The sequence below is a fragment of the Oncorhynchus keta genome, chromosome 6 (genome assembly GCF_023373465.1).
Source record: "Oncorhynchus keta strain PuntledgeMale-10-30-2019 chromosome 6, Oket_V2, whole genome shotgun sequence".
Taxonomy (NCBI): Eukaryota; Metazoa; Chordata; class Actinopteri; order Salmoniformes; family Salmonidae; genus Oncorhynchus; species Oncorhynchus keta.
In genome coordinates, this window is record NC_068426.1 from 15,043,138 (window position 1) to 15,069,600 (window position 26,463).

The following is a 26,463-nucleotide window of genomic DNA, read 5'->3' on the forward strand; positions in this document are numbered from 1 at the left end:
CTCTTATTAAAAATACCCAGAAGAAGCTAAATCAATGGCTACAGAGGGACGTATCTTTAAAAGGTAGTCCTAATAACCAAGGCCGAAAGTGTCTCTAGACTAACATATGGTGCTCTATCTTTATATCTTGACAGTAAAATAAGCAAGGAGATAGACCAGATGCTTTTCAACTTTCTTTGGAGAAACCGTACCCATTACATTAGGAAAACTGTTTTAATGAACATTTGTGAGAATGGTGGACTGAATTTTCTGGACTTTACTACTTTAAATAATACTTTCAAGATCAATTGGATAAAACAATTCCTAAGAAGACCCACTTCTATCTGGAATTTATTCCTCATCATGTCTTCTCTACTTTTGGTGGCCTTAACTTCATGTTGTTTTGCATATAATATTGACAAAGTTCCAGTGAAACGTTCTGCTTTTCATCGGCAGATTTTCTTGTCATTGTCCTTCATTTATAAACACAATTTTTCTCCACACAGATATTATATGTGGAATAATCATGATATATTGTATAAAAATACTTCTTTGTTTTTAGAATATTGGTTCCGAAATAATATCCTATTGGTGAGCCAACTGGTAAAGACAGAGGGTCTTTTACTCAGTTATAAAGAATTCTTATCACTTTACAAGGTCCCTGTAACACCTAAAGATTTTGCAATTGTTTTAGATGCCATTCCCTCGGGTGTTGCTCTGTTATTCAGGAACGTGTCAAGACCTGACCCTCGGAGCCTACCTTCTATTGACACTGTTGACTCATCAGTAGGAAAGATTTGTTTGTCTTTTGGTCCATTCAACAACATAGCGATACAAACCTTTTTTTCAGCAGGATGTTGTATACCTTATGTCATGCCTTATTGGAATGGATTTATTGATAATATCTGTTGGAAAAAAGTTTGGATGTTGCCACACACATACCTACTTGTTAACAAAATTAAGGAAGTTTCCTTTAAAATTATTCATAAATATTATCCTGCCAACCACTATATGAAGACATTTAAGGAAAACATCAACTCAAATTGCTCCTTTTGTAATGACCAACCCAGAAACAGTGTTGCATCTTTTTTGGCATTGTATTCATGTAAGAAAACTGTGGCAAGACATCAGTAGGTTTATAATTGAACACATTTATGAAGATTTTACACTATTATGGAGAGATGTACTGTTTGGATTCTTTACATACAATAGAAATATGCAGAAACATTTTTATGTCATTAATTTCATTATTCTTTTGGCCAAATTTCATATACACAAATGTAAATTTACAAACAGAAAACCACATTTTCGTACCCTACAAAAAGAAATTGAACTGTATTTTAAGACGGTTAAATGCTCTACTAACAAAAAAGCTGTTAGAATTGTAAGTATATGCATGTCCCTTAAGGTCCTTGTGGAATTGTAATGTGATATTGTACCCCCTAGCTCGATTGTCTATTGTTTGTAATCTATGTATGCTTGTGTTCCCTCGTGTGCTTTATGTATTGATTTGTTGTTAATAAAAAAATATATAATAATAATAAAAAATATATTTAAAAAAAAAAGAAAAAAAAAGAGACGCAGCAATTTGCCTCGTGATTGAACCGCCCACGACTGGAGCCGCACCTCCGCCTAAACTATTCTAAGGTTGAAGGGGGTTTAGCAAATTTTTATACACGATTAAAAGAGCACCTTTCTGGTCACATATACCCTAAATGACACAATATATGAATTTAAACATGCATTAACTACAAATGTTAAAGCTTGGTTTAAGTGCCCTATGTTTTTCATTATAAGATACAGCGGCTGTTTTTCCACTTCATAAACATAATGGTACCTTCTAAAATAACATGAAAACATGACTCGAGTCATGTGATGCGACAATATAAATAAGGAAGTTTAAATCCATGTGTGAAATATTTCAGTCGTAAGTAACTTTCCATCTGCAATTAATCGTAATGAAGTGTGGCGGTACTGCCGAGGCGAAGGATGCCACACCCGAAGTGCAGCAAATCTGCGATGAGGTAAGCATATTTCCTTCATTTATCCTGCATAGTCTAGCTGAGGAACACTCAACTCCGTTATCGAGGCAGAGTTGAGTATTGAGAGCTGGTCGCGCGATTTGCTAACAGCAATGTGTTCCCATTCGTCGATTTATATTTTTACAAGAGTGTAAACACTTACCTGTACTTATGTTTGTCTTGCACCACTGCGGTCCTTCAGCGGGGCGCTGAAAGTCATACTTTTAATGAACATTTATCGAATACAACCACCGATTTGTGTTGCTCAACTCGGCGCGAGAGTCCCAGTTGTAGTTTACTACGTCAAGGCCGCTACGTCTCCAGTTGATTAATGCAAATTAAGAAAAAGTCGGTTCTCGAAAAGTATTTATAAAAGTTAGGAATTTCAGCACTCTGCGGAAGGATCGCAGTTGTACAGGACAAACTTGGATGCATGAAAGCTTTTTCAGAATTGTCATTACTAGTATTGGCTGATGGTGACTCAAAGTTGTTGCGAGAATCTCGTGACCAGTTATAAATTCTCACCTCCGCCTCGATGTAGGAACGAAGTTGCGCGTTCCTCATCTGTCCCTCTGAACATCATCTTTTTAACAGCGTTGAGACTCAGACTTGATGGTGTGATCTATTGAATAATAAGCTCTACAGTGTGTATTGTCAACGTTCAATCTATAGGACTGTAGGTGTGCATGTGCGTATGCTATATGGAGGAAATGTGTGATGCTGTGGGAACAACTGAGTCATTGCCTGAGTATTGTTAAATGTTTCTAGATGAAGCCATATGCAGAGGAGAAAGCTGCAAAGAAGTTTGACGTCTTTGCTGCCAAAACATTCGCAACGCAAGTTGTGGCTGGGACCAACTTCTTCATTAAAGTGAGTTACATTTTATAAATATAATCTCTAGCCTTTCAGTTATGCAAAAATAGTCACCAGTTTCACTAAATTATATGTATTACCCCTAGATGGCTGACATTGTTTTGAAGCCACTGTACATAATTGTATTTTTTTAGAAAGCTATAAAATAAATGCATTGATTAATGTCTACATTTGTTTTTGACTATATTAGACACCTTTAATGCATAGGCCTACTTTTAAATTAAGTGAACTGAAAGTGAAAGTATTTTTAAATTCCTTCATTTTTTCAGAGTACCAATGTCACTGTCCCCAATACAACAAATACTTTATTTTGGTTTCAAGCTCGGTGACAGCCTGCCACATCCTCACAACCCCTGTGTGGGGTTCAAAGCATTGGGCTGCATCAAAAGGTTATAGGGAGTGAGGAAGGTGGTGGCACCTTAATTGGGGAGGACAGGCTCATAGTCATGGCTGAAATGGCATTAATGGAATGGTATCTAACACATGGTTTCCATGTGGTTGACGTCATTCCATTTACCATATTCCAGGCATTATTATAAGCCTTCATCCCCTTGGCAGTCTCCTGTGGAGTGAACATGTACATACTGGGAGAGCTATGTGAACTCTAAACAAAAAGGACTCTGAGTAATTATCTGTCTCCCCATCACCTATTCTTCACTCACCGGCCCCTATTCCATCCTTTTCTCATAGGTCCATGTTGGTGGAGATGAATTTGTGCACCTGCGGGTCCATAGAACTCTACCCCATGCTGGTGGGAAACTGGAGCTTCATGGCGTACAGACATCCAAAGCTCAACATGACCCCATTGGTTTCTTCTGATTACCTGTAACTCCCTGCAGGGGATGCCACACCTCTACTCCATGCCTGGATCATGTGTACCCTTGTTTATTATGGTCACCTGTATTGTATACTTCTGGTGTTAAATGTCTGTCTTTTGTACTAAAAGCTGTCTACACCTTTGACTAAATGGCTTTTGCTAGAACATAAATACAAATTTGACAGAAGACTTGTTTTTGTCAATCTGTGGCGGTTAGTAGTGACTAACCTGTTTCTCGGGATTGCGTGGTACATTTCGGGGAGGAGTGATTCAATTGGGTTTGTTTTTCCATTTAGAAAAAAAAGTTTAAATCCAGTGCAGTCTTTCAATTGAGGACCTCAAATAAAGGTCTCCTTAAAATCGGTACAGCTGGAGGAAGTGATTTGACACCCAGTTTTCCTTCCTGCAAAGAAGCCTCTGATTATAGCTCTATACTGTTTGAAAATCTATTTTTTGAAAGATAGAAAGATGTATGTAATTACTTTTGGTTCTGGACATCAAAATTAAATGTTGGCAACAGGAAAGGGTGCATCAATTGCGGTTTCTTTTTTCTGAAAACAATTGGGTGTCCACTGCATGCAACTCAAGAGGACTGCAACCATTCTAGAGGTGATCACAACTTGTAATGACAGCATGATTGGCTGATGGCAGCTTTTACCTGTTAAATTCCACAAACACACAAAGCTGAAAACTGCTAGTTATCCCTTTGCCTTTGGGGGTTTGAGGGGAATAAAAAGTAGAGGTTTATGGGAAGAATAGTGTACAAAACATTAGGCACCCCTTCCAAATATTGAGTTGAAATCCCACCCCCACTCCAATTACGCTCACAGTTGAATTAAGTTGGCTGAATGTCCTTTGGGTGGTGGACCATTCTTGATACACAGGTGACAAAGTGGAAAAACAGCTGCATTGCAGTTCTTGACACAAACCGTTGCACTTGGCTGGCACCTGCTACCATACACCGTTAAAAGGCACTTCAATATTTTTTCTTGCCCACTCACCCTCTGAGTGGCACACAATCCAAGTCTCCAGGCGTATACACTTTAACATTTCTCCTCCCCTTCATCTACACTGAAGTGGATATAAGTGACATCAATAAGAGATTATAGCTTATGTCAGTCTGTCATGGAAAGAGCAGGTGTTCTTTAAGTTTGTACATTTAAGTATCCTATTCTATAAGCCACCAGATTAAGAGAGTAGGTGAACACCACTAGAATGATCAAATAAAATTGTATTTGTCCTATGCGCCGACTACAACTAGCCCTTAACCAACAATGCAGTTTTACAAAAATAATTAACACCATGAAATTATAAGGCTATATACAGTGCCTTTGGAATGTATTCAGACCCCATTTTCCACATTTTGTTAAGTTATTTCCAAAATGTAATTTTATTTTTTTAGTTCCTCAATACCCCATAATGACATAGCAAACACTTAACATTTTTAAAAATAAATGCTTTATTTACATAAGTATTCAGACCCTTTGCTATGAGTCTCAAAATTGAGCTCAGGTGCATCCTGTTTCCATTGATCATCTTTGAGGTGTTTCTACAACTTGATTGGAGTCCACCTGTGCAATTGATTGGACATGATTTGTAAAGGCAAACACCTGTCTATATAAGGTCCCTCAGTTAACAGTATATGTTAGAGCAAAAACCAAGCCATGAGGTCGAAGGAATGAGCCGTAGAGTTCTGCGTCAGGATTGTGTCGAGACAGCTCTGGGGAAGGTTAAAGAAAAATATTGTCTGCAACATTAAAGGTCTCCAAGAACTCAGTGGCCTCCATCATTCTTAAATGGAAGTCTGGAACCACCAAAACTCTTCCTAGAGCTGGCCGCCCGGCAAAACTGAGCAATCGGGGGAGATGGGATAACATTCCAGAAGGACAACCATCTCTGCAGCTCTCCACCGATCAGGCCTTTATGGTAGAGTACCAGACAGAAGCCACTCGTCAATAAAAGGCAAATGACAGCCCGCTTGGAGTTTGCCAAAAGGCACCAAAAGGACACTCGGACCATGAGAAACTAGATTATCTGGTCTGATGAAACCTGAATGCCAAGCGTCATGGTGGAAACCTGGCACCATCCCTACGGTGAAGCATGGTGGTGGGGATGTTTTTCAGGGACTGGGAGCCTACCGGTAGTCAGGATCGAGGCAAAGATGAACAGAGCAAAGTACAGAGAGATCCTTGCTGAAAACTTGCTCCAGAGTGTTCAGGACCTCAAACTGGGGGCAAAGGATAGCCTTCCAACAGGACAACAACCCTAAGCACACAACCAAGACAATGCAGGAGTGGCTTCGGGACAATTCTCTGAATGTCCTTGAGTGGCCCAGCCAAAGCCCGGACTTGAACCCAATCGAACATCTCTGGAGAGAACTGAAAATAGCTGTGCAGCAACACTCCCCATCCAACCTGACAGAGCTTGAGAGGATCTGCAGAGAGGAATGGGAGAAAATACCCAATGCAGGTGTGCCAATTTTGTAGCGTCATACCCAAGTAGACTCAAGGCTGTAAACCCTGCTAAGGTACTTCAACAAAGTACTGAGTAAACAGTCTGAATACTTATGTCATATTTTAATACATTTGCTAAAGTTTCTGACCTTCCTATAGACGTACGTGTGTGTGTGTGTGTGTGTGTGTGTGTGTGTGTGTGTGTGTAAAAGGGTTTGAGTACTTCTCGAATAAACTGTACAGAGGGTACCAAGTCATTGTGCGTGGGTACAGGTTAGTCAAGGTAATTGAGAGAATATGTACAGTACCAGTCAAACATTTGGACACACCTACTCATTCCTGGGGTTTTCTTTAGAATAATAGTGATGAAATCAAAACTATGAAATAACACATGGAATCATGTGATAAAGAAAATATATTTTAGATTCTTCAAAGTAGCCACCCTTTGCACACTCTTGGCATTCTCTCTACCAGGTTCATGAGGTAGTCACCTGGAATGCATTTCAATTAACAGGTGTGCCTTAAGTTAACTTGTGGAATTTCTTTCCATTTTAATGCGTTTGAGCCAGTCAGTTGTGTTGTGACGAGGTATGGGGTGGTATACAGAATATAGTCCTATTTGGTAAAAGACCGAGTCCATATTATGGCAGTAACGGCTCAAATAAGCAAAGAGAAACAACAGTCCATTACTTTAACACATGGTCAGTCAATACGGAAAAAGTGCAGTCGCAAAAACCATCAAGCGCTATGATTAAACTGACTCTCATGAGAACCGCCACATTAGAGTTACCAACCTCAGAAATTGCAGCCCAACTAAATGCTCCATACAGTTCAAGTAACAGACACATCTCAGCATCAACTGTTCAGAGGAGACTGGATCAGGCCTTCATTGTCAAATTTCTGCAAAGACAATACACTACTAAATTACATCAATAAGAAGAAGATAGTTGTTTTGGCCAAGAAACACGAGTAATGGACATTAGACCAGTGGAAACCTGTCCTTTGGTCTGATGAGTCCAAATTGGAGATTTTTGGTTCCAACCGCTGTGTCTTTGTGCGATGCTGTTGAGCGGATGATTTCCCACCGTGAAGCATGGAAGAGGAGATGTGAGAGTGCTTTGCTGGTGACACTGTCAGTGATTTATTTAGAATTCAAGGCACACTTAACCAGCATGGCTATCACAGCATTCTGCGACGATACGCCATCCAATCTGGTTTGCGCTTAGTGAAGGAAAAGCAGCCAACAAGTGCTCAGCATAACTCCTGCAAGGCTATTGAAAAAGCATTCCAGTTGAAGCTGGTTGAGAGAATGCCAAGAGTTTATAAAGCTGTCATCAAGGCAAAGGGTGGCTACTTTGAAGAATCTAAAATTTAAATACATTTTGATTTAACACTTTCTTGGTTACATGTGTGTTATTTCATAGTTTTGACGTTTTCACTATTATTCTACAATGTAGAAAATGGTCCAAATATATAAAAACCCTTGAATGAATAGGATTGTCCAAACTTTTGGCTGGTTCGGAACATGTCGGTAGGGGTAAAGTGTGGCTTCGGGACAAAAGCGACTATGCATAGATAATAAACAGCGAGTAGCAGCAGTAGCGAGTAGCAGCAGTCCAGGTAGCCAATTGTTCAGCAGCCTTATGGCTTCAGGGTAGAAGCTGTTAAGGAGCCTTTTGGACCTAGACTTTTTGAAGATCTAGGGGCCCATGCCAAATCTTTTCAGTCTCCTGTGGGGGAATAAGTGTTGTCGTGCCCTCTTCACGACTGTCTTGGTGTGTTTGGACCATGATAGTTTGTTGATGATGGGCCACCAAAGAACTTGAAGCTCTCAACCTGCTCCACTACAGCCTGTCAATGTGAATGGGGGTGTGTTTGGCCCTCCTTTTACTGTAGTCCACGATCAGCTCCTTTGTCTTGCTCACATTGAGGGAGATGTTGTTATACTGGCACCACCCTGCCAGGTCTCTGACCTCCTCCCTATAGCCTGACTCGTGGTTGTCGGTGATCAGGCCTATCACCGTTGTGTCGTCAGCAAACTTAATGATAGTGTTGGAGTCGTGTTTGGCCAGGCAGTCGTTGGTGAACAGGGAGTACAGGAAGGGAAAAAGCATGCACCCTTGAATAAGGTCAATGCTGACCATGATGCTCGTGGTGGCGTTGCCTTGCTTACTGAAGCTGGCGAGTATGACATAACATAGTATGCAGCGTGACACTCAGGACATAATCATGTGATTATGATAAGTGTTACAGGATAGGCTACAGAAACAACCTTGAGTGACTCACGGACTTCCTTGTTTTATATATTTTTTATATGAAGAAACTCAAAGAAACGCAAAACCAAGAAAAAGAGGATGTCATTACCCAGAGGAGTGAAGAAGATTCAAGAAGCCCTGGGGGAGTCATACGTTATAACTTGACTTGTTTGCCTGTGTACTCTTCCTCTCTTTCTCTCCCCCACACCACCACTGTGTTTTCTGGGTGATTCCTTGCATGTGACACTGTGTGGTGATTAAAACTTTATTAAGAATTGAGAGCCTTGATGTTAAAACTGTTACGTTTCATATCCACATTTTTCTCTGTCCTTTCTGTCTGTTTTTCTGTCTGCCTGTCTGGCATTCATCAGTGATTAAAACAATCATTTCTGATCTTACAATTTAGAAAAAGTTATTGTTAAGGGTGTCTGTAAGACAGGTGAGTATAGTAAAATTGAGAGAAACCTAATGAAGACAACATACACATACTGTGAATGTTTTAGTGGACTGTTGTCTAATTAGTTTCCCTCATTTGGTTTCCTCCTGTCCTTTATCCCTACAGTCAGCTATTTATCAGGGATTTTATTAAAATATATATATAATTAGGTCAGTGCTTATGTTTGTCCTATTTCACACATGTACACGTGTATTAATACGCATATTTTATTTAATTATCAAGCAGAACAGAAGAACCACCAGGATCCGAACCTCGTAGGGTTAGAGTTGAATACCCCTGTAAGAGATGTTCTGCTTTATATCATCTAGTGATTCAAAGACTTGTACTCTCCTCTGTCCTCAACTTGAAGAACACCATGTCAATACTGTAGATGGACAGCAGAGGTCCTCTTCCTCACGGAATATGCTACGGTGCGAAGTTGGAGTGAAAAGACAGCAGAGGTCCTCTTCCTCATGGAATATGCTACCGTGCAAAGTTGGAGTGAAAAGACTTGCAGTAACATTTTGAAGCTTCTGCAGTCAAACCACAAACTGAGTCTGCCACCTGTCAGTATGAACATAGTGGCACACTATCTTACAGGGATTCAATACAATTGATGACTGTCCATTTTCGTGCTCATAGTACATACTAGTTCATCTAGAACACAACATAGTAATACCCAAACGTGCAGCTTCAGTCAGTAGACGACAAGCCATACATAAGTGGCAACCTTAGGTCAAACTTAACATTTACATTTACAATGACATTTTTTGTTAATAAGAGAATGTTCCAGTAAACTATTTTGTCCACTCAATCAAGTGGTTTGATTTTATTTGCACACTTGAATTAAGCACACAAATATTGTCATTAGATACTGAGAACATTTCGTGATTTGATTTCTCAACATTGGACTGATTCATGGTTTCCAGACCACTGTTTCAACTGGCAAGGTATGTGGGTTGCAGGTGTGTCTATGTCTTTTAGACTTGCCCACACCTGTTTCAGGAGTTCCATCCCAGTATGTCTATCACCTTACCTTAAGTCCAACAGTCAAAAGAGTGAAACATTTACCACTGGAAAATAGTTTCTTACCTCATCTCGTGTTTTAGAACTTTTATAAGAATGACTTGCCTGAAGCAGTATCCGATTTAAAGGGATAGATCCCCTAAAAAGATAAGTGGAGAAACATATTAGGTTGTGTTTTGAGGGGACTATAAATTTAAAAATGTTGACCTGAGATAAATCAAACTGAGATTACATGAAGGCTTGCTCTACCTCTTCCAGCAAGGTTTTACACTGATAGTTAAGATGTAATATTAAACCACACACACGCTCGCACACACACACACACACACACAAACACAAAGAGATTCAGGGCTTGTGTGTTAGGGGGAGCTCTGTTTACCATCCAAAGTGCTGACAGTTGGTTTTGATTATCTGTTTCCTGCCCACAGAAAGCACTGGAGAGGCAGACACTGCATTGTTCATCACTGTCTTTGTGGGGGATGGGGGGGTAGGGCGCTGCTCCTGTTTGAACCCATCCCACCTCCAGGGTTCTATAGAGGGAGGAGTGACTGGGAGGTCCCGGCCACACCCCCCACAAGCCCCATCTCCACCCGTTGGTATTGTGTGTGTGTGTGTGTGTGTGGGTGTGGTGTGTGTGTGTGTGTGTGTATGTCTGTCTAGGGGGTGTGGTATAGAGATGGTGACAGGTAGCAGGTTGTGTATGGGAAGAGGGAGGGGAGGGGGGTTATGTAAGCTCATGCTCTACAGTATATATAGGAGTGAGAGGCAGCGAAGAAAAACAGATCTCCTGTTCTGTCCTCTTCCTCGTACAACCACTGACTTTACAATTCTTGATACTGACCCTGCTCAGCTGTAGTCATGACGACCATGCTGCTGAGAGCGCTAGGAGCACTGCTCTGCTCCTTGGTTGTCACCGCTGAGGTTCTTCCCCAAGGAGACTTCAATCTACAGGGGGTAAGAGAGAGAATGAAGAGAGGGATTATCAAATCAGGGATATATTGAAAATCAAATGATGAGGACCAAACTAGAGATTATTATAGAGAAAAAATGTACTGAAAAAAAGAAAAAAAAAGAAACTGTGATACAAATGGAAATGATTAAGAGAAATGTGGGAATTCTAGTGACACATTTTCAGATTGAGAATTTCATTTATAAATGATTCAGGGATATTCCAGTATCAGCTCTCACAGATTTAGGATCGAAAAATTCTGTGACCCCACAAACAGGAATGAGAAGGTGTTGTAATCTAATCAGGGCTGGGTTTTTTTCAGGTTGCAGGAAAGTGGTACCTGATTGGATTTGCTACTAATGCCCAGTGGTTTGTCAGCCACAGGGCCGGCATGAAGATGGGCACCGCCATGCTGACACCAACTGTTGAAGGAGACCTGGACATGGCATATGCTAGCCTGAAGTGAGTGAGTGAGTGAGTGAGTGAGTGAGTGAGTGAGTGAGTGAGTGAGTGAGCGAGTGAGTGAGTGAGCGAGTGAGTGAGTGAGCGAGTGAGCGAGCGAGCGAGACTTTCTACTGAACCCGAATGAACTGTATTGTCTCTGTAGCACTGATGGCTCCTGCTGGAGAATGAACCACCTGGCTGAGAAGACAAACCTTCCTGGGAAATTCATCTTCAAGAGCCAGCGTAAGTCTATAACCTACACACATACACACACACAGGGCCGGTTATAACCTTTTGTGGGCCCTAAGCGAGATTTGGTTACAGGGCCCACACCTCGCAGAAAAACATTTTAGTGGCCCCCTCTAGACAGTGTAGAGAAACATTCCCTGCAATTCTACACATTTTGCCATGGGGCGAAGAGAAACTGTGCAGTTTTATAACTAACTTTGTTATGACTTATGCCACATTAATATGGTCTGAGTGAGAATGACTAACAAACTCGATGGGGGCTCCCCAACTGATGATGCACAACCAAATTGCACCTGGTGTATTCTACTATTCTTACCAATGATATATGTAAACCCTGGATTGCTGATGCTATGTATTAGGCAATGAGAGACTTTGAAGCCACTGGATGGCCACATTGGCACTCCTCAGAAAAGCAGTCCTCCATAGGAATAAATGTAACAACATTACATGTATTTAAGTGTTTTTGTTGTTGTAGTGGGGACAGTAACATTAGTACTTTCTAAGTATTATATAAAATATTATATAAACTTGTTTTATATCTTTTCAAATGTTTCATTTTTTATGTTTAGCTCACACAATATAGTTTAAAAGTATGCACTAAGGTGTCTGTAATAGAACAAGTGTTTCAAAAGCAAATGTAGACTTTTATAAAAGCCTTTCTATAGCTTCCAAAATATATTTTACAACGGTGGGGGAGTGCCAAGATGGAGTCGCGGTTGCTTCAAGACATCGCCCCCTGTCAGTTATCTAGTATATGTATAAACTGTTTGTTGAGACCCGACTGAGTTCCTAAAAAATATATATATGTTGCTTATGCCTGGAACCCTGCTCATATATATATATATATATATATATATATATATATATATATATCACACAAAAAATGTGTGTGTCTATTCACCCCTCTTTAGGCTGGAATAATGAAAATGACATGCGTGTCGTTGATGTTAAGTATGATGAGTACGCCCTCATTCACACCATCAAGACCAAGGGAGGTGTTTCAACTGTGCTCAACAAACTGTATGGTAAGTTCTTTTCCACTCCTCTGTTAATTCCTATAACTCAGTCTCATTTTGTCACTATTTTTCCCCCATAATTTGTTTGCAATCTTGCATTATAAATTGTATTGTATCCTTCATAGTATATTTAGTCTGCCATGTTCTGCCTGTGTGGTGTCTACAGCCCGCGGGACAGACCTGAGCCCTGACCTGCTGCAGAAGTTTAAGCAGTTCTCCATGGACACTGGCATTCTGCCTGAGAACATTGCTATCCTCCCCAAAAACGGTTAGTCCCATTTCTGTTTGTGACATGTATTTAAGGGTTCTATTAAATCCATATTGCAGAAGTTCAGCGTTACAGCGTGGTTGAAATTTAAAGGCAATGTTCCTGCGTTAGCGGAGACTGCATTTCATGGTGCATATGTAACCACTGCATATTTCTGCTCAATCAGATTTACCTTAACATTTCCAGCCTGCAATCTGTAATGCTTCAGCGGTACCGGTTGAATAGAGCCCTAAGTTGAACAATATTTCTGGATAGAAGTGTGGAATGTCTCAGGCCTTCTTTCTCTCTTTCTACAGATGAGTGCCCCGCTGCGTAATTTCATCGATGCTCATCACTTCCAAAGCATCCTCCCTTGATCCTTCTGCATGGCTTTGCTACTTGATGGGTAGGCAGACACATGGCAACTGTGACAACCAAGAATCACCTTAAGCTGCAGTGACCCATCTGGTTCCGCCTTAACCTGCAGCTACGCTACATTACCCACTGAAGCCTAGTTTTCCACTTCCCCGATTTGTTCCAATAAAATACTGTCTGGTGCTTTATCTGTTTGTCAGGCATCCTACTCTTATATATGACGGTATTTAATACCTCTGATCCTAAGTAATATAAGCTGCTTTAGAAGTCTGATCACATGTATGCCCTATTGTAAACCCAGCTGTAAAAGAAAATGTTATCCTACTCCTTGCAGTTATTAGTTGACAATTACACAGGGCCTTCAGAAAGTATTCACAACCGTTTACTCTTTCCACATTGTGTTGTGTTACAGCCTGAATTTAAAATGGATTCAATTGAGATTTTGTGTCAATGGCCTGTGGTGGATAAAGTTACCCAATTGTCATACAGATCAGAGGCAATAGGGATGACCTGGGATGTTCTCTTGATAAGTGTGTGAATTGGACCATTTTCTTGTCCTGCTAAGCATTCAAAATGTTACTAGTACTTTTGGCTGTCTGGGAAAATGTATGGAGTAAAAGGTACATTATAAGTATTTTTACAACACTGACTGTCCTACACACAATACCCCATAATGTCAAAGTGGAAATATGTTTTTAGAAATGTCTTGAGTCAATAAGTATTCAAGCCCTTTGTTATGGGAAGCCTAAATAAGTTCAGGAGTAAAAATGTGCTTAACAAGTCACATAAGTTGCATGGACTCACTCTGTGTGCAATAATAGTGTTTAACATGATTTTTGAATGACTACCTCATCTCTGTACCCCACACATTATCTGTAAGGTCCCTCAGTCAAGCAGTGAATTTAAAATACAGATTCAACCAAAAAGACAGAAGTTTCCAATGCCGTGCAAAGAAGCGCACCTCATTAGTAAATGGCAAAACAATTAAAAAAGCAGACATTGAATATTCTTTTGAGCATAGTGTAATGATTAATGGCACTTTGGGTGGTGTATCAATATACCCAGTCACTACAAAGATACAGGCGTCCTTCCTAATTCAGTTGCCGGAGAGGAAGGAAACTGCTCAGGTATTTCACCATGAGGCCCATGGTGACTTTAAAACAGTAAAATGGCTGTGATAGAAAATGAAGAATGGATCAACAACATTGTAGTTATGACAGAGTGAAAAGAAGGAAGCATCTAAGGAATACAAATATTCCAAAACATGCATCCTGTTTGCAATAAGTCGCTAAAGTAAAACTGCAAATGCGGCAAAGAAATTAACTTTGTCCTGAATACAAAATATTAGGTTTAGGGCAAATCCAACACATCACTGAGTACCAGTCTTCATATTTTCCAAGCATGGTGGTGGCTGCATAATGTTATGGTTATGCTTGTCATTGGCAAGGACTAGGGAGTTGTTTAGGATAAAAAATAAAAGGAATAGAGCTAAGCACAGACAAAATCCTAGTGGATAACCTTGTTGTCTGCTTTCCAACAGACACTGGGAGACAAATTCACCTTTCAGCAGGTCAATAACCTAAAACACAAGGCTAGATATACACTAGAGATGCTTATCACGACGACATTCAATGTTCCTTAGGGGCCTAGTTACAGTTTCGCCTTGAAAATCTATGGCAACACTTGATAATGGCTGTCTAGCAATGATCAACAATCAACTTGACAGACCTCAAATAAAAAAATATATAATAATGTGCAAATATTGTACAATCCAGGTTTGCAAAGCTTTTGGAAACTTACCCAAAGACTCAGATGAAATCACTTCTAAAGGTGATTCTAACATGTACTAACTCAGGGGTGTGAATACTTACATCAATTGGATATTTCAGTATTTCATTTCCAATACATTTTCAAAAATGTCTAAAAACATGTTTTCACTTTTATTAAATTAAAAAACTGTTCCATGTTTTATTCAGGCTGTAACAACAATATGGAATAAGTCAAGGGGTATGAGGACTTTCTGAAGGCACTGTATTGGTCAATTATTAAAAAGACAAACAAGCATGTAAAATACTTTGCTTTTATTATCTTTTTTCATATCTTTTTTTAACAAATACGTCAAGTACATCCATAACAACACAGTTCTGATTCCTCCTTTTATGTAAGTGTTTACATCTACACACTTTTTACAGATTTGTGTACAAAACAATAATTTACGTCCCATAGAATTCTAGTTACACTGAACTATACAACAAATTTCATGATGATGAAATAAATATAAAAACTAAAAATGATCACAGGGGAAGGAACTGACGAAGCCAGAGTACAAACATACCACGAGTTACATCTCTCTTCAGGGAACTAATACCGCTCACTGGTCACTGGTATAAGTAGATGGGAGAATCTCAATCGCATACTCCTCGCATCCTCTCCTTCTCAAAATCCAATTGAGAAGGTCAGATGGGATGGACCTATGGCTCTCTCATCCAATAGGTTTTGAGGAGCGTGTAATGTTGTGATCATGAATTAGTGGTACCAGATAGTGTGCATCCTCACTCCGAAGGCCTTGCTGGCGCTGCATCACGCTTCAGTCAGGTGTCTGATAATCAAGCTTATTAGGGGTAAAATTATATGTATAAAGAGGGGTTTATGGGTTGGAGTTGATACTGCTTACCTGTATATTAGATCCCTCTACCCCGATGGCATGGTTGGCCACATCTAGTATCTCACTGTGTTAAGAAGCGAATCAACTAATAAACCTTCTCTGAAGCCGCAGCTTTTACAAATGCCGTGGCTATTTGCTATGATGCAGTCAACTCCTTCACCGGACAGACAGTTCTCCTCAGAACAACAACGACAGTTCTCAGAATACCAAAGATAAGACAACAGGGAGATGTGGGGTCAGACTACCAGGAAGCACAATAGATACATTAACTGACATCCCTCACAACAGGCATACACACAAGCAAGCACTCAACTACATACAACACACATACTCTTCGTGTCTCAACGTTCAAAGCATCAGGTATAATTAATGAGTTCATGACTACTGCATTCATAATTCTTAAAATAAATTGGTGGCAAGTGCTATTAGAATTGAGTTAATCTCGACCACTCTGCTCAGTGGATCTGCCTTTTCTCTCAGCAGGTGAGTGTCCATTTTATTGTGTGAATACAAACAGCTTGTAGATCATATTTTATCTTAGTCGTGTGCCAAGTTAAAGTAGGCTTAAAAATCGGCACTTTAATAAAGAACTGATTGTGGCTGTGGAGTAAAAACAATGAATCTACAAAGACCTCAGAGAGACCTGCGACTCTTGCACATTCTGCCATGCAATACTGTCACCAGCAGGGGGACATGCAGATAAAGTGCAAGTCTGTACAGGGCTTTGTCACCGTATTCCATAGGCCTTACACCGGTATATGTACACGCAAATTCATTTTCAGTTGCAGGAAAGTTGGCTTGAGAGTCATTGCGGTAAAAATAATAGATGTTCCCTGTTAATGCAGCAGACACACACGCACACACACTCACACACACACATTCAATTGATTACGGTGTGGTGGTGGTTGCATTAGTGTTGTTCTGGTGGTATGAAGGGTGGGCAGTGCCAGGATCACTCTGCCTGCACCAAGTCCTTGTGGTGGCGTGCGATATGCTGGTTCTTCTCCGAGGGCCTGCGGAAGCCTTTAGAGCAGATCTCACAGCGGTGGGGGTAGTCTTTTGTGTGGATGGAGATCACATGGCGCTTGAAGCCTGAGGCATCCCCACTGCTGTAATCACAGTACTGACACTGGTACACCCTCCTCTCCCTGGGCCCTGTGGCCAAGCCCGCAGCACTAGAACTAGCACCAGGCACCAAAACCTGCTTCTTTGCCACCGGTGCACTGGCAGAGGCAGAAGCAGGGGAAGGTCCCAATAAGGTCCTTTTGGCTCCGTTCTTTTCAGGAGAGGCCTGTTGCTCCTTGGTGTGGACTGACAGGATATGGCGACTGAGCACAAAGGGGTCCGCGATCTTGAAGTTGCAGTGTCGGCACTGGTGCAGTTTCTTGGCACGGTGCGACGCAGAGTGCTTCTTCAGTTCAGACGGCCGGTGGAAACCTTTATCGCAGACTGCACATTTGTGGGGGTAGTCCTTGGTGTGCACCGATATGATGTGGCGCTTCAGGTCACTGGAGTTGGAGCTCTTGTGTTCACAGTGGGCACACTGGTGGGTTTTGGCCTCCTCGTGCGTCAGCCCGTGCTGCAGCAACTCCTCCTCCTCAGCAAAGGTCTGGAAGCAGCGCTCACACTTGAAGGGCATCTCTTTGCTGTGCTTGGTCTTGACATGCGTCTTCAGGTTGGAGGAATCAGCCGACTTGTAGTCGCAGTAGAGGCAAGAGTAAGGCTTCTCGCCGGTGTGCGTGCGCATGTGTTTCTTCAGCTCGGAGGGGTGCCGGAAACCCTTGCCACATTCCACACAAATGTGGGGAAAGCTCTTACTATGGACGGCCAGCAAGTGGCGATTGAGCAGTCCTTGTTCAGCCGTCTCATAGTCACAGAATTTGCACTTGTGCATCTTGTTGGCCTGTGAAGGCACAGGGCTCTTGGGCTCACGGTGGTGGTGCTGCAGTCGATGGGAGAACAGCGCCGCCTGCTGGTGGAACTCCTTGCCACACACCTCACACTCAAACAGAGCCTTGTTGCTCAGCGTGTGCACCTCCATGTGGTTATGAAGGCTGGCCTTCTTGTTGGTGGTGAAGTCACAGTCCGTGCACTGGTACTTTTTCCTGGTCAGGACATCCTGGTGGTGGTTTTTGGTGTGGCGCTTCAGGAAGCCTCGCGACTTGAACTTCTTGCCACAGAGCATGCAGGGATATACTGTCAGAGGCTGGCCATACGGACCAATGATGATGGCTAGGATGGGAAACAGCGAGAGAGAAGAAAATTAGGGCAGATACATGACTCACAGACATCACTTGACGGTGTAAAAACAAGATGGTCTGTATTCAAAAAATGAAACGTGAAAACCCAAGCCATAGAATCAGTACCAGATAGTTATTTTGTCCCATCTGACAGCTGTGTACCTGTCTGGACCTGGCGAGGCTCAGCCCTTGTTCTCTTGTTCTTGTTTCGTTGCCTGTTGAGCTTGTCCACTCCGTCTGATTCATCAATGTGCAGCAGAGCACTGGCAGCACCGTTTCTGTTCTCACAGCTCTCACTGTCCTCAGAACCTGCAATAACACAGCAAACGTTCGATGCAAATGCACACCTTCTCTCACCCCTGCTAGAGCAGAGATACGTATCACTACAGAAGGCAGGTGAGAAAGAAGACATTATCTGCCTTGTTAAACTGTATGTTTGTATGTAAAGTGTGTTACTGACCATACGTGGCTGCCCAGGCCACAGGCATGAAGTCCTTGCTGAGAGCCGTGCCGTCGTACGACCGCTCGTGGGTCACTGGTTCCTCACCCCCCACCACCACCTCCATATAAACCTCATCAGATATCTTTGATGAACCTGCAGGGTAACATACTAGTTACAACACAACCGTAAAAAACACACACACACACACACACACACACACAGAATTGATCACTTACCATGGTCCCCCTGAGACATGTACACCATCTTCTCTCGGAGCGTTCGGCCTGGAGAGTCCGTCAGTGCCACATCCTCTGTGTCTCCATCACTGATGTCCACTGTTTCTCCTACACAGACAACCACACACTGATATAATACTCCTTGGTGATCAACTATTATAGGTTATAGAATCCCTCTTTCCTGAGGTACTAAACATTATTCATATGTCTCCTTACCCAGGTCATCCTCCCCAGAGTCTGCCTTGAAGATGTACACCTTGATCACCTCCTGGCCGTCCTCATCCTTCTCCACCTCCTGGTCCTCCTCGGCTCCCTCCACAGTCACCTCTGTGCCATCGTCTGACACCATCTTGCCTGCCTCATCCACTGGAGGAAGACGAAAAGAGAGAGACAGGGTGAGAGATCCATTCACTACTGGTCATTAGTTTAACTGTAATGTTTCCTTTATAAAGAGGCCAGATGACAGTGGTATTGATGTAGAACTGGAGAGGAGAGAAGCAGCCTGGTACTCACAGGAGATCATCAGGTAGTCCCCACAGCCGTCTGTGTCTTGCTCTGGGTCCAGTTCATCCTGGGTATGCCCATCTGCGACCATCACATCCTCAGGAATGTCCCCCATGGCAACACCTTCGTCCTCCCCCTCCAGTGACATCACACACGTCTCCACGGCAACATCCTCATCCTCATCACAGTGCACATACTCAGACACTACGTCCTCAACAGCATCCTGGATCACCAGCTCGTCTGAAGCAAATCCATGCACCGCCATTCCCTCCCCCTCCCCCTCCGACACCAGCACAGTCTCCTGCAGCTCCACCACAAACTCCTCCCCTGCAGCACCACCCTCGTCTGGAACACATCAACACAGGAACAGTTGGATATATTCAGCATAGGCCTACATAAACATGCCGCAGAAAACACATTCATGCACTCTTACAGACAATAACAACAAAAAACTTGGGAAGAAATGTTAGATTTTTGTGCAGAACAACGAACAGTACAGGGAATTACTCGAATGCGAAAACACAATTTTGCTATTACCTGATCCATGGAGAATGATTTTAGGCTCTTGGGAATGTAGTGCCAGCCTGGTCTCGTCCTCATCCATTGTCCTTACACCTCATTGGTCACTGCAGCACTGGAGGCAATAATTGACCAGTCAAATCAGTCACATAGGCCTAATGGCAACCAAAATGAGTCTACCACAGGGGTGCAACTTTCACTGGGGACAGGGGAGACATGACCCCAACATATTCTAAAATTACATTTTTGTTCCCCCTGTTTTATCATTGCTGTGTGATACTAAAAGCGCCATAGGTGTGCTTAAGAACCATGCGGAGGCCTCAGAGCGGTTGGGTAAGTTGTTTGCCGGTTTCAGCAGGTAGGATTTAGGACCGCACGGAAACCACAGAGCGTGCGGACAGGCTGTATGAAGGCAAAGCTATTATTATCGGACCAGCACGGTGCTGCTGCCTGCATCTTCTGTGCATTCTCTCCAGGTTGTAAAAGCAAGCAGAGCAGAAACTGGCTACTTTTTATTTGATTGATGCAGCTGGCAAGGTAACTGTCGTTTGACTTAACAGAAAAAAGTATGTATTCCCAGTGCTGAGATAGTAGCGTAACTGACATGTAACATGACATGTTTCATCCCTCTCAAGAAGTTCTGTCTGAAGAGAACTAACTAGCTAGCTAATAGCTGCCACAGTTCTAGCCTCTAGCAATCTGTCAGATAGCAGCATCTAACAGCTGTTCTGTGTATGGAAATGTTTTGTAGCCTTTTTTGTCCTGTTTCAACAGAAGCAAATTAACTTGCCTAGTTTATGCTCGTTGATATAGAATTAGAGAGCTAGTCAAAAGTTGGCTAACGTTAGCTAGCCAGCTCACTAATTTCAGCTATTATTTTTGCCTCAATCACACTAGACCTGAATCAAACGAGGAAACCAGTGACCAAAAAATTTGAGGGACAATATTCAGACATTTTTTTGACAACGCAATGTGATTTTACATTAGTCACTATAGCAATGTAACGTTATTGATCTGTCAGTTTCTCTAGCTAATTCCCTACTTTTCACTCTGACATAGTATAAACAGTTCTACAGGCTACACTGTCATGGTGCACAGTCAGTACACAACACTATGTTCATCATATCTTAGCAGATCAGATGGTGACAGGTGTCCCAGCAGGATCAGACAGCCAGGGAAGACCAGTTTACAGAGCTCAGGTGAATATTGCAGTATATAAAAATCAGTGACTGGATACAAAGTTCCATGTTGCGTTGATGGGTTGGCTACAGTCTTGGATCTAGGAATAATGGCCATTTCAATTATTGAACCATGGATGCTGTTCTAGGATAATATAATGTATAAATGTACACCAAGGTCATTATTTTTCAAGCCTCGTCTGAGCAGGATCAGATGGTGACAGGGGACTCAGCATGGTCAGGCAACCAGGGAAGACCAGTCTCACAGCACTGAGGTGAACTTTTGCAGATACAACACTTTACAACACTCTGTGTAGAAAACACTGGACAAGCCAGGCGCTTCATAGATTGAAACTATTTTAAGGCAGTCTGACAAATCTCTAAAGTTGATTTCCAAAAAGTATCAAGGCTTGAGAGGCTTTTCCCAATGACACAAAACACTCCAAGCAAAAATGTGAGGAAGACCTGGAGACACTCACTATTGATGATGATGAATGGATACTGATATGTTTGAATGTCCAGTAATGTTCATGTATAGCGGCTAAGAAATGCATTGCTATTAATTGGAAGGTTGGTTATCTTCCCACAATGTCACAATGGATGGCAGAAATGTCAAGATATGCATCACTAGTAGAGGTCGGACAATTAATTGGAACGGCCGATAAATTAGGGGCGATTTCAAGTTTTCACAACAATCGGCGCCCAAAAATAACGATTTTCGATTGTTAAAAAAAAAAAGTATACCTTTTATTTAACTAGAGACAGATATTATTTTTTTGTCAGGGACAGCCCTATACCAGTCTGCTGTTCCCACATGCTTCAAGAGGGCCACCATTGTTCCTGTTCCCAAGAAAGCTAAGGTAACTGAGCTAAACGACTACCGCCCCGTAGCACTCACTTCCGTCATCATGAAGTGCTTTGAGAGACTAGTCAAGGACCATATCACCTCCACCCTACCTGACACCCTAGACCCACTCCAATTTGCTTACCGCCCAAATAGGTCCACAGACGATGCAATCTCAACCACACTGCACACTGCCCTAACCCATCTGGACAAGAGGAATACCTATGTGAGAATGCTGTTCATCGACTACAGCTCGGCATTCAACACCATAGTACCCTCCAAGCTCGTCATCAAGCTCGAGACCCTGGGTCTCGACCCCGCCCTGTGCAACTGGGTACTGGACTTCCTGACGGGCCGCCCCCAGGTGGTGAGGGTAGGCAACAACATCTCCACCCCGCTGATCCTCAACACTGGGGCCCCACAAGGGTGCGTTCTGAGCCCTCTCCTGTACTCCCTGTTCACCCACGACTGCGTGGCCACGCACGCCTCCAACTCAATCATCAAGTTTGCGGACAACACAACAGTGGTAGGCTTGATTACCAACAACGACGAGACGGCCTACAGGGAGGAGGTGAGGGCCCTCGGAGTGTGGTGTCAGGAAAATAACCTCACACTCATCGTCAACAAAACTAAGGAGATGATTGTGGACTTCAGGAAACAGCAGAGGGAACACCCCCCTATCAACATCGATGTAAGTCGCTCTGGATAAGAGCGTCTGCTAAATGACTTAAATGTAATGTAATGGAACAGTAGTGGAGAGGGTAGTAAGTTTTAAGTTCCTCGGCGTACACATCACAGACAAACTGAATTGGTCCACTCACACAGACAGCATCGTGAAGATGGCGCAGCAGCGCCTCTTCAACCTCAGGAGGCTGAAGAAATTTGGCTTGTCACCAAAAGCACTCACAAACTTCTACAGATGCACAATCGGGAGCATCCTGGCGGGCTGTATCACCACCTGGTACAGCAACTGCTCCGCCCACAACTGTAAGGCTCTCCAGAGGGTAGTGAGGTCTGCACAACGCATCACCGGGGGCAAACTACCTGCCCTCCAGGACACCTACACCACCCGATGTTACAGGAAGGCCATAAAGATCATCAAGGACAACAACCACCCGAGCCACTGCCTGTTCACCCCGCTATCATCCAGAAGGAGAGGTCAGTACAGGTGCATCAACGCTGGGACCGAGAGACTGAAAAACAGCTTCTATCTCAAGGCCATCAGACTGTTAAACAGCCACCACCAACATTGAATGGCTGCTGCCAACACACTGACAGACTCAACTCCAGCCACTTTAATAATGGGAATTGATGGGAAATTATGTAAAATATATCACTAAGCCACTTTAAACAATGCTACCTTATATAATGTTACATACCCTACATTACTCATCTCATATGCATACGTATATACTGTACTCTATATCATCTACTGCATCCTTATGTAATACATGTATCACTAGCCACTTTAACTATGCCACTTTGTTTACATACTCATCTCATATGTATATACTGTACTCGATACCATCTACTGTATCTTGCCTATGCTGCTCTGTACCATCACTCATTCATATATCTTTATGTACATATTCTTTATCCCCTTACACTGTGTATAAGACAGTAGTTTTGGAATTGTTAGTTAGATTACTTGTTGGTTATTACTGCATTGTCGGAACTAGAAGCACAAGCATTTCGCTACACTCGCATTAACATCTGCTAACCATGTGTATGTGACAAATACAATTTGATTTGATTTTGGATTTGATAGAAATACAGGAAATGAGCTTTAGAAAAATCCTGAGCGAGGTCCCCCCTGACAGTTTGTCCCATAGTCTACCATATTCAAATCCTAAATCTCAAACATATTTGTATCTCTAACAAGAAGCAATCATGATACAATGTAACATATACATATATCATTAAGCACATGTATTTCACATCCTGTGAAATGTAGCCATGTCCCAATCGGTCGAGACATCAATTATATTGGTCTGCACTTTGGGGGCAATCTAAACTCGCTAGCTATTTTACTTGGCCTACTGCCTAAACCAAAATGAGGAAGGGTATAGGCAGCGATTAGGTTTATTACATCTGTGATAAGAATGAAAATATCATACTTTTGTTGTAATGTGCTTTGCCATAACGAGCGACGTTTTCAGCCATGCAAAAACATTACTATCTTAATCCTCATAGTCTTGCAATGTGAAGGAATCCATGTGGTTACTTGCCGAAATGATTCGAGACAAAAAGGGTTTGGGCAACGTGCCGTTTAATTTCTCGTCCAATTCACCCACCCCCATGGTCAAATCTGACAGCAGTGGTGTGGGAGCGCGAGACAGGCAGTGCAGCTGCATAATGAGCTGATCTGACTCAAAACCTCTAGCTGGCCTACCATGAAAATAGGAACGAACTCAGTACAAAAACGACTGGTATAATGTATATTTACGCAAGAAAACATTTAAGACTAAAGGTCTGCAAGCAAACAAAATAAGGACATTTCACCAAATTATCTGGCGGTCGTAATAAAATGTTTACGTCATACCTAATATAAATCAAACAGTAGCTCGTCTAGCTAAATGTGGTTAATGTTGTTTGTGGGGCAGCTTTGAACTTGCTAACATAAATGGAAACATGAGTTTCATGACAATAGCCCACACATCCACCCGATAGTCAATATCAATGCATGTAGTAGCTATTTCGCGAGCCACCTGAAAGGTTTATAGCTAGGTAACTATGGCGGCTACCCTGGCTAGCTAACGCCCATTTCCTTCAGTGTTTTCAAAAACAGAAGTACGCCATTTTGTGTTGGAAATCACTGGACAAACATTTTGCCCAATATTGCATAATAATGCATGCACAGTATCATATTTGAACATGGTGGCTACTATTGTATTTTGTGGGGGTATCTGACTAGCAGACGAACGTTACCGATGTTTAGAAAAATCCCCTCCCGGATTTTCTAGGCCGTAATTGTGGCCTGCTTAAGGCCTGGGCCCAAATAAGCAAGAAAGGCCCAACTCCTCGTGCGCTTCTCCGCTTGTCAGATAGAAAAATAGAATAATGTAAACGCAATCACATATGCAAGGCATTTCATATGCTCCGTGCACATAAAAAAGCGTAAGATAACCTGCTTACCAGATTTTGTAGTACGGGTTGGCCTCTCTCCGTCGCTCGATTTCCAGGCCGTCCGGTTTCCCCAGACTCGGGCAGGATTCAATCGGGAGTTTTGCGCTAGCTGGGCGGGCCGCTGAGGCGCAGGGAGGGAGGGGCCGAGACTTTCGAAGCTCCACTGATACTCAGAATCGCTACAGCCCCCAGCTCCGCCAGCACCAAGGCCGCCGTCAGCATTCACGTCACAGCCCGAAAGTCGTAGGAAAATGCGGAAGAAGTCTGGAAACCTAACTGGTAATTGCAGGCAGGCCACGATCAGGGACTCAACACCGCGTCTGTTTGCTTTGCATACCTTTTGAAAGACTGGTTTAGTTTGTTCATGTATTGGTTCATTGAATGTCTCTAAAAATCAAGAACAATCTGCGAGAACTTTAACTGCTGCCGCCATTAATTAGCAAGATACTGTTATTTTACATCTATATTTAGCCCTGTATAAAACCCTTGGTTTGTTACTACCAACTTACACTACAGGTTAACTTCACGGCTACATATTTGCCATTGATTGACCACTTCTTTTTGGTCATTTGACACTATTTATTATTACAGTTGATATTCCTTGATCTTCTCTCTTGCCTGCAATTTGATGTCTTTTGAGATAAGAACATATTTTGAATGTAGCAAGAGAGACCAGCTGACAGGGGGCTCGATTTCTTCCTGTGCTGAGGGACACGCTCTACCACATGTACGGTAAAAGCCCAGGTCTCGTGTAGAAGCAGTAAAACACTTACACAAACAGTAGCCTATTCCCCAAGAAGTGTCTCCGTGCACAAAGCCCCACCTGTTAGCAGGGGACACGTACTTCTACAACACCCGTGACACTATAATAATAGTGTAGCGGGAGAGAGAACAGCATCGATTTTACGGTGCAGAGGCTACTGCTCTACCACCTGTAATACGAAAAAACAGGCCTCAGTTAAAGGCAAGAGACCACTCACAGTCACACACTGTATTACACAAAATACTTTATACGATTTGTGTGCAAAGAAAGAACAGAAAACTAACCCACCCATATGAGTGGAGCAGGGTAATGCTACCCATAGTCATTTTAATTCTGTATCATTTAGTCTTTTCCAGGTGAAGTTCTACAGTAGTTCAGATGGGCATCACATTGTCCAGAGCAGAGTTTCACTGCTTCCTCTTCCCACTCAAAATCTGAGAGGGAATCCTCACTGGAGTCTTCCTTCAGTCCCAATGGCACAACTATCTGGGGTGCTTCACAATACTTCCTTCCATGTCTTTTTCTCTTGTCTAATTTTGGGCAGGTTCCATTCTCTAATGGTTGGTTTTATTCCTCTGTTACTTCATTATTCTCATCCTGTAGAAAGATATAGAAAGAAACTGATCGGGAATCAAGAATGGCTACCAGTACATGAAAGTGGCTTCTTCTATGTCCTGTTTTCTAATGCACAGTGTATTGATTCATGGACAAATAACCAAGCAAGTAGAATTTATGGTGTGCATGAATATGTTGGATGTAGACTCACCTTCAGTGTACCCCCAAGGATATACAGATGTGTCTTGCGG

At 42.4% G+C, this 26,463-nt stretch overlaps 3 protein-coding genes across 4 annotated transcripts; 2 read left to right on the forward strand and 1 right to left on the reverse strand.

Moving 5' to 3' along the window:
- The first annotated feature begins 1,834 nt into the window (after nt 1-1,834).
- On the forward strand, nt 1,835-3,877 carry LOC118385035 (cystatin-B-like). Its single transcript, XM_035771822.2, has 3 exons — nt 1,835-2,003; nt 2,769-2,870; nt 3,564-3,877. Exons 1-3 carry the CDS (start codon nt 1,938-1,940, stop codon nt 3,690-3,692), a joined length of 297 nt encoding a protein of 98 aa, XP_035627715.1. The 5' UTR covers nt 1,835-1,937; the 3' UTR covers nt 3,693-3,877.
- Nucleotides 3,878-10,626: 6,749 nt separating this feature from the next.
- LOC118385034 (lipocalin-like) lies at nt 10,627-13,328 on the forward strand. Its single transcript, XM_035771821.2, has 6 exons — nt 10,627-10,814; nt 11,132-11,271; nt 11,417-11,496; nt 12,414-12,527; nt 12,685-12,786; nt 13,083-13,328. Exons 1-6 carry the CDS (start codon nt 10,719-10,721, stop codon nt 13,100-13,102), a joined length of 552 nt encoding a protein of 183 aa, XP_035627714.1. The 5' UTR covers nt 10,627-10,718; the 3' UTR covers nt 13,103-13,328.
- A 1,878-nt stretch (nt 13,329-15,206) lies between these two features.
- On the reverse strand, nt 15,207-25,798 carry LOC118385036 (zinc finger Y-chromosomal protein 1-like). Of its 2 annotated transcripts, none has more exons than XM_035771825.2 (8): nt 25,668-25,798; nt 19,765-19,861; nt 19,237-19,572; nt 18,940-19,089; nt 18,724-18,831; nt 18,506-18,640; nt 18,208-18,354; nt 15,207-18,037 (listed from the first exon to the last, which is right to left on the reverse strand). In XM_035771825.2, exons 2-8 carry the CDS (start codon nt 19,829-19,831, stop codon nt 16,758-16,760), a joined length of 2,223 nt encoding a protein of 740 aa, XP_035627718.2. In that variant the 5' UTR covers nt 19,832-19,861; nt 25,668-25,798; the 3' UTR covers nt 15,207-16,757. The 2 variants fall into 2 exon arrangements, with proteins under 2 accessions (XP_035627718.2, XP_035627716.2); XM_035771823.2 differs by lacking the exon at nt 25,668-25,798 and adding an exon at nt 24,904-25,593.
- Between the last annotated feature and the right edge of the window lie 665 nt (nt 25,799-26,463).